This window comes from Protopterus annectens, chromosome 1.part0, assembly GCF_019279795.1.
Source record: "Protopterus annectens isolate FY-2018-M chromosome 1.part0, PAN1.0, whole genome shotgun sequence".
Taxonomy (NCBI): domain Eukaryota; kingdom Metazoa; phylum Chordata; order Ceratodontiformes; family Protopteridae; genus Protopterus; species Protopterus annectens.
In genome coordinates, this window is record NC_056725.1 from 1,622,837,668 (window position 1) to 1,622,846,745 (window position 9,078).

The following is a 9,078-nucleotide window of genomic DNA, read 5'->3' on the forward strand; positions in this document are numbered from 1 at the left end:
ATTCTCAGGATCTAGAAGCAATGATTCCTATCATGCCTTGCTTTTGCCTAGAGTTTTTTGGTGGTCAGAGGCCTGCCACCAAAACAAGGGACTACCATTCACACTACCCCCTGCCACCCAAACCCTAACAACAGATGCATCAGACTGTGCATGGAGGGCTCACCTGGCAGGGAAGTGCATTCAGGGCAAATGGAACTGAAGTCAAATGCACCTGCATATCAATCAAAAAGAAATGTTAGCTGTACAGAATTCTCGGACAGCCTTCAAGGACTGCATTCTTCCAGGACAATTTATGGTAAACGGACAACACCACTGTTATGTGGTACATAAACAAGCTGGGGGGTACACATTCTTACTTTCTCTGCAGACTAGCCATGGCATTGTGGAACACAGCCCTGAGCTACCAAGTGCATCTACAAGCTCAGTTCCTGCCAGGAAAACTAAACACACTGGCAGACGAACTAAGCAGAAACCTCATGGACCTACACGAGTGGAAACTGGAACCAAGGATTTTCAACATGTTGACAAGCAAATGGGAGAGCCCAGATATAGACCTGTTTGCCTCCCCCCAGAACTATCAATTGGACATATTTTGCACAAGGACTCCCCACAAACAAGCTTGGAAAGTGGATGCTCTGCCCTTCAGCTGGAAAAACCTATCAGTTTATGCCTTTCCTCCTCTGCCTCTGCTCTCCAAAGTACTACTAAAGATCAAACGAGACAAACCAAGGACAATTTTGATTGCACCAGACTGGCCACCCCATCACTGGTACCCCCTCTTGTGCAGTGTGTCACTGTTGGCCCCATGGCACCTGCCTCAGACTCCTACCCTGTTGTCTCAGCAGGAGAACCAGATTCTGCACCCTCAGCTTCACACACTGAACCTAGCAGCCTGGCTAATTACCTAATCTCTCCTTTACCATTCCTCAGTAAACCAGTGATGGATATCATTTTAGAGGCAAGGAGGCCTAGTACTAGAAAATCTTATGCTGAAAAATGGAAAAGATTCTGTGCCTGGAACCAATCTCAAGGGTGAGCGCAGCAGTGCCCAATCTACCTCAGATTTTACAATACTTAACTGAGATGCTTCACAAGGGCCTGTCTTTCTCCTCCATCAAAATTCACGCCTCAGCTATTTCAGCTCATTATAACACAGAACCTCCCTTCTTCTCTCATCCACTGCTCAAGCAGTTCCTCAGAGGGGCCAAAAAATTACGACCACCCAGGAGAGCTCCATCTCCAGCCTGGGACCTTAACTTTTTATTAGAGAAACTCACTCTTCCTCGTTTCGAGCCAGCTGCTACTGCAGACTTAAAATTCCTTTCTTGGAAGCCATCACTTCAGCAAGAAGGGTATCTGAATTACAGGCCCTTATGGCAGTGGAGCCTTTCATCATGTCATGCGGACAGGGTGTCCCTCAGGACCAGTCCCTCCTTCAAGCCCAAGGTGGTATCCAGTGTGGCCCTTAATCAGTCCATTCATTTGCCAACCTTCTTTCCTAATCCACAGAACAAAGGGGAACAGATACTGCACTCCTTAGATGTGCACAGGCAACTTAGGTTCAACTTGGACAGGACTAAACCTCAAAGGAAATTTGAACAACTGCTGGTGGCATTTGCTGCATGGGCAGAGGGGAAGGCTATTTCAAAGCAAACCATTTCCAAATGGATAGGTCATTGCATTCATTTCTGCTACAAGCACCATGGAAAACCTATCCACCAGGGGATCAGACCCCACTCAACCAGGGCTGCATCTACCTGTACAGCCTTTCTCCGAGGCGTCCCTACCAGGGACATCCTAGAAGCTGCTACCTGGAGTTCTGTACATACTTTTACCAAGCATTAACATCTGCCAGTTTTCTCTAAATCCAGAGCTGGCTGTCTAGCAGGGCCTTTATAGCTGGTCCTAATGCTATCTAAATTCCTCCTCCCATCCTTAGCTTTGGGAATCTACCCAAATGTGATGACTGCAACAGTGAAACACGAAGAACATAGTACAGTTGTGTACACTTACCATAAATGTAGATGTTCGAGTCTATTTACTGTTGCAGTCCTGGTTACCCTCCCTCCAGCCCCCTTACTTCTTTTGGCTATACCTCTACTCTCCTTTACTATGCTCAAAAGCTTTTTGGTGTATTTGCTTTTTTGTTGGAGGTATATCCTTGTTTATTTATAGATTTAATTGCTTCCCATTAGGGGGGCACCTGACATCTGGGGCAAGAAAAACTGATGTAATAGCGTCGGCTGCATGTTTTATACCCCTGATGACCTGACATCGTGGAAGAAGGGACAGCAACCGACACAGGACCCAATACTTTCTTAATCAGGCCGACTGAGGGCTACTGCAAGCAGATAACCCAAATGTGATGACTGCCACAGTGAGTACACTCGAACATCTACATTTATGGTAAGTGTACACAACTATACTTTTCTCTTGATGTAAACACTCCTGCAGGGACTAGCATATAAACCTTTGGCCTACCCTATAGTTGTTAGTAATGTTGTCCAGTCATAAACATAAAGCACACAAAATGTGATGGTCTTTATGTGGAATTTGTCTACGTCAAGCGCACCTGTTTCCTTTCTAAGGGGCATACGTGCGCTAAACTATTTACTTGCATATCCAACTCTTTTTAACTGCACAGTATTAAATACCACTAGCAAAATATAACTAGTAATTAAAAAAGAAAATTATTCCCTGACTTGATACTTAAATATTTAACCTAGTGGAGCTATGGAGCAGAGCAATGAATGATGGTTTATGGGCACAAATGTAGTACATATGTTGCAAACTCTGGCAAGAAAATTAAAATGGGTGGATGTAGTCTTTATACAGTAAACATTTTGATAACCGTAGGAGTCGAATGCCCACCCAGTTGGAAGGGGAAGAGTGCTGATCACTGGAAGTTGGGACAGATGTATTTGGCCTTCCTTAAGCTGAAGTCTCTGTAGTACTTACTACTTGGAGCATTGCTGTCTGCAGAAGATCATCTGCTGTTATGGTAAGTTATTGCTGTACTGTTTATGTACTTCTTGTTTATCTGTTTGGTCTGCTAGCACATTTTGTTAATTAGTTTTGTTTTTTTCTTTTTGTGGTGTTCTAAAAAGCATTTTTTTCTTGCAATGCTCTTTTCAGTATCTTTTTGGGCTGGAGAAATATTCGGGAGTTAGAATGTAATGTTCATTCTCCTTTATAGCTGGGCTGTCTTTTATGGCCGTAGCTGGAGATTGCATTCTGTCAAGTTCTTCTGGGGCTGTCCTACTAAGAAGATTCCAGACACCCTTTCATATTTATGATTAATTTAATGATGACTCTATATTCTGAACAGCTGCTTTTGCAGTAGATATACTTATCTATGTGAAACCATTCATGTTTTAGGCAGCTTTTTGGTCATTACATATATTTTTTGAAGTGGTCATTGCCTTTGTTGTTTTTTACCCCACTGCTTACAGCAGCTGACTAAAAGTCTGACCTCACAGAGGTGTCTGTGCAGGTAATTATTCAAAAGATAGTTAAACAATGGGCTAACTCACTGAAAAGTTGTCAAACTCCTTGGAGGTTGTGAAACCTCAGAGTGCATGGTTATATTAAATAAGAGCATGTGCATAGTGTGTGTGGGAGTCCCCCACCCCCCCTAACCTAGGGGTTATTTTCTGAGTTATTTTTGCTGTATTGCTGAACTGGGCTTTTTAAAGCAACAATTCGATGAACCATACTATGGCATTTTGTGCTTCCCCTACATGGGATCTTTGCCTCTTATTGTATTGTACCCTCACTGATATCCTTTCATGTAGAAGTTGATTTGTAGTGTGCTGCTATTTCCTTCTGTGCCAACTGGTTCTTAGAAAACTGCATTTCTTAACCTTGGTCACTTTTTTTGGGAGAAATGGAGACAATGTACTAGTCCTGTGTGTTTCATTGTAGATTGAATAATGTGTAATTTTTGAAATATTTTAGCAAATAGATTTTCACGAATGACTGTCTGAGTGTCCTAATGTAAGCTACAGCTTGCTTTACCTTGTTGACTTTTCTTACATGTTATCGTATGTCATCGGTGTAATACTGGAAGTAGGAAGTATTTTTTGCTGGGTAAAATGATTCCAAGTAGAAATTGAGTAGTTAAATAACTAGCTGTTTATATTTAAATATAGAAGATTATGATTGGGTAACTGATCATCATGTGTTCGACATATATGTAAAGGAATGCACCTCTGAAGCAAAGCTTGAGAGGTGAATCTTGGCATACATGACAACAGCACACAAGGCTGGTTATGATCAGAGACCCAGTCAAAATTTAAGCTTTATTTGTTCTGTGTACTTTCACTTAAAGAAAAATTGGAGGAGTATGAAGTGCTTTACCAGCTTTCTAAGCCTTTGAAAGCTAGTAATGCACGTAGCCCTGCTTGAACGTACAGCAGGCTGAAACAAAGTAAATAAGAGCATATGCATAGTATGTGTGCGAGTCCCCCACCCCCTTCTGTAGCACGAACAGCTTTAAAAGCGGTTAGATATTTCATTCTGCCATACTTTTTGTTTATATGTGTTGCTTAGCAAAGCATTTAACGGCTTTTAAAAGGCTGTTTTACCTGCTGACTCGGTTCATTGCCTACTGACTCTGTTAGCCCTAGTGTAAGACCAAAACTTAACAGCACTTAGATGCCCTTAACAAGCATTATTACTTATCCCTAAGCACTGTTGAGATTGGGTCTTGTGACTGAGACTTCCTTAAAAAATGTATCTTTTTTTCCCAGTTTTAGGGCATAATCTTGGTACTGGGTGTAGAATTGGTAATAAGCTAGTCTTTTGAACACTAGTGGGCATTAAAAGAGCAAAGAGGTGTAATGGAGAAAGAGGGGATTGGAGGGTATTTACTGAAGTACTGAGATACAGACAAAGATTCAGTAAGTGAATGTGTTGCAGCTGGAAATAAGAGAAGTGTAGTTGAGTTGCTGTCATCACACATTGTGTTATGGTAGCATTCGATTGTGAAGATTAACACAATGATATATGATGTAGTTTACGAGTTGTCAAATTCTTTTGAAGTTATGCGTAAATTCACTGAATCTCTGCATTTTATTTCTTAATCCATGAATGTTACCATATTCTGCAATAAGTAAGTGGCTCATGAAGAAAAACTTTTTCAGACTTATTTATTTTTGACTGTTTAAAAGTACATTAGTGACCATGTCTTTCATTTTTCTTTCCTTCAGGAAAGGAAGCCAGGAAGAGGGAATTAAAGAAGGTAAGATATTTGTTTAGTTGTTTGGATACATTTGCAGATTTACAACATTGCTTCTTATTTCAGAGCTTGTACCTCACAGCAGCTCCATTCTGGAGTTAAGAAATGTGTGGCCATGCCGCCCAAAATCCAGTATCTACTTCTTTACCAGCTATTGTCACTAGTATTAGATATACTGTTCTGCTTTTCTGGCAAAGGTTCAACTATTCATTTAAGTTTTTCATTTTGTGTCTTCTGATTTTAAATCTTCCTAAAATAAAGTGATCCTGCTGCCTTGTTCTCCTTTCTGAGTCCTGAATCTTAATGTACCTTTTGCTTAGGCTGTAAACATAAGGGAAGCCTGCTCCATTGGCAGACTGTGACTATTAGATATCAGTATAAAACATAACTGTAATCCTTAATAGAATAAATAAAAAAATTGTCAGAAGCTTTGCACTCCTCTTTCCTAATGAAGGCTTTTCAAATTAAAGTAGGATACTTTGCTAGGTATTCACATAGATATAGCTCTCCATTCTGCTATTACCTTTTGTCAGGTTTTCCATCTTTTATGTTTCATTCTTTAATTTATGGTTTGAAGTTGTCTTAATTTGGCCTTCAACCTGTGGGTATCGGATCTGTCCTCTGATCCAACTCAGCCATATGCCTTGGAGCCGAAAGCTGAGCCCCTCCTCTCCTACCCGATAATGCTTCACTCTCCCTCTATCCCCAGATCTCGTTTGCCGCTTGCTTGATCAGCTATGGGTCTATTGTTGAGCTCCCTCCAGAGAAATCTAGGCATCTTTTTGGTGCTGTAAATATGTTAGTTGGTGTTTCTTTTCTTGATGTCTGCTACACTTGGTATAAAAAAAATTTTTTAGTTAGCTGGTAGTTTTTAGAAGGCTTGTAGTCTAGGTAGTCTTCTTCTTTCTCTAGCTTTTTTCCTTTTCTTGTAGTTCCTGCTATGGAGGATTCTAAGCCAGCAGGCTTTAAGAAATGCACAGAGTGTGGGCATAAGATCCCTCTGTCTGATGCCCACCCACCTAGATTCCTCCTGTTATGTTTGCATGGGCTTTAATCAGCGTGCACTTATAGACAGGAGGAATAAATTAATCCTTAGGGGTCTTATCCCTTCCTCCGCCTCTACTGAATCCACTTCAGAGGCTCAAACCCCCACTAAGAAAGTGGCTGAGAGGGGCAAAGACTGGAACAGATGTAAGCGGTCTCCTGATAGAGCCTCTGCCCCCACAGGAGAACAGCCAACAAAAGCCCACCCTCCTGCTTTAGCTTCTCCATGACTCCGATCCCCTTGCTTTTCTACAGAAGCGCTGAGTCCCCTGCTCATGTCTCAGATTCTGATATCACCCAGGAACCACTCCAGGCCAGGGTCGATGGCCTCTTCTACTAGGTCCTCCCCATAGCCTTTCAGAATTTGAGGTGGACAGGCTCATGAGGAAATTTCTGAAGGTACAAATTCAGGTTGGAGTGTTACCTTCCCCAGCTCTCCCTGGAGCTGGGGGTGTTCAACCAGCTTTCTTACCTATTTCTCCTTCTCCGATCCGCCCTTCCACGTCTGGGCCCTCTGGTCCAGGATCCTGAGTTTCGAGACATTGGCGCTGACGGGTACTTGTACCTCGACTCTGACAGTCACCTTGAACAGTTTGGTTCCAGTATCTTTGGGCCTGACTGACTTCCGGTGCCGTAGCTTCGGAGCTGGGTCCGAAGGGTTAGCTTCAGCAGCCCAGCTTTCTGAGCTGTCTCTCCCCCTTGGCACCATGGCTCTCGATAGTTCAGTTCCAACTCCACCTTCAGCACTGGGAGTTCGCTGGGCTTCAACGTCGATGGAGTTAACTTTGGAGTCTCTCTCCCCCTTGGCATTCAAAGTAGTAGAGCGGGTTCTCTTGGCTCTCACAAGATCCTCGACTCTCCCCCCTTCGGACTGGACCCCCTCTCTTCTGAATTTCCCACTCCGGGTCCTTCAACCCTGTCTACCTTGGGACAGCCTATTTCTAGAAGCTTACAGGTGGCTCCCCTGCAGGAGAACCTCAAGTCTTCCGACACCTCCCTGGAGTGTCCCCCTGAGGAGGTGCACAGGAAGCATACATGGAAGATGAGGCACTTGGATTCCCCATCAAAATCCCTGACTTAAGACACGGACTTGGATGAAGGGGAAGGTTCCCTCAGGTCCCACCTGAGGATGTCTCCTTCAAGGACATCCTGGAGATCCTGCAGCAGAAAGGTGGGTGGTCCATCCACAAACCCAACTCTGACAAGTCTGTGTTCCTGGAAGGTTTTGGAACAGAGCCAGCTACATCCTGTGTTTCCACCTCTGCTTGACACCCTGATTGATTTGATTTCTAGCAGGGCATTGAAGGAACCGGACATGGTAGAGCACATACCTAAGCTCCCAGAGAATATTCTTAGTGCACCTGCAAATAAGCCCCACTGGACTAGGTGCATCCTGATTGAGGCTATGGTGGTGGCAGCTGCCTCTAAGAAAGACCTGGCCCAGGAGAGCTCTTTGGTTCACCTTGGTCGGGGAGTCTAGGTCGATAGACCGAGTTGGTAAGTGAGTTTATTCTTCAGTGACCTTTTCTCTGCATACACTGAATTACTTGGAACACATAGTCAGGCTTCAGAGGGACTTTGTGAAGGAAATCTTCCAAGTCCATCCTGGGGTCCATGTCTAAGATCTCCTCCTCCAGTATGTCCACCCTTCATGCTATTTCCAACACATCCATGAGATTACTCTCTCAGTGGTTACCTCAAGGGCGGCCGGTTTGGGCATTGCCATTAGGCGTCATGCCTGGATGAGGCTCTGAATTCTCTGAACCCTTCAAGACCTCCTTTAACAACACACCCTTTGATGGATAATCCCTTTTTGGTCCTCTGGTCAGACACTTTCTCTTCCAGTGTGAGAAGGATGGAAAGAACCTGTCTGCCATTGGAATACACTTTTCCACCCCTCAGTGGCCCTATTCTAGGATCCAGCATGGCGGTAAAAAGCTATGGTTCTGAAATTCTTGGTGTGGGGGGGTCTTTCCCAGGACTGGCAGGGAGCCTTTTCCTCCAGAAGCAGAGGGGAAATGATTCCAAAGGTAGGTGCCACCCCCCTTGGTGGTCTGAGAAATCAAGGGTCCTGAGATACATTCTTGGACCGGCCCTTTCAGCATCCCTGAAGGGTTGCCCGACTGCTCTGCTCTGGAGGCAGTAGGGGAACATCTTTCCCTTCAGCCAACAGCCTGGGAATCCATCACTGCCGATCATTGGGTGATAAAGATGATATCCAGAGGTTGTACCATTCCATTCTCCACAACCACCCAGAAACCTCCCCGATGTGCCACCCAATCAAAGGGAGGTGGCAGCTCCAGAGATCGCAAAGCTGCTGGAGAAGAGTCATCCAACCCATCCCTCCCAAGACCATTTTATTTTGGGCATCTATTCCAGATTTTCTTTGATACCAAAGAAAACAGGAGACTACAGACCAATTCTGGATCTCGCCTCCCTAAACAAGTTGGTTGCCAAAACAAAATTTTGAATGCTCACGATACAGTCCGTTCTGCCCTTTCTGCAGAAGGATGATTGGATGTGCTCTGTAGACCTTCAGGAAGTCTATTACCACGTCAAGATGGACAAGCGCTCCTGAAGGTTCTTTCGCTTCTGTCTGAGAGCCAATCAGTTTCAGTTCAGAGTACTCTCCTTTGGACTCACCACAGCCCCCAATTTGTTTACCAAAGTGATGGCAGTTGTCGCAGCTCACCTGAGACTGCATGGATTCGGTGTGTTTCCTCACTGCCCTCATCAAGCATCGACTCCTACAAGCCAGGGATCGTCTTCTCCACTTAGCCCCGACCTTGGGCATA

General features: G+C 44.2%; 1 protein-coding gene across 1 annotated transcript in view; it reads left to right on the forward strand.

Annotated features, from left to right (window-relative positions):
- The window catches only part of WBP11 (WW domain binding protein 11), a gene marked incomplete in the record, with an annotated part of 1,089,603 nt that overhangs the window by 249,295 nt on the left and 831,230 nt on the right, over window positions 1-9,078 (forward strand). Inside the window, 1 exon segment of the mRNA XM_044068181.1 lies at window positions 5,211-5,242. Within this exon segment, the coding sequence (XP_043924116.1) occupies window positions 5,211-5,242 (32 nt within the window).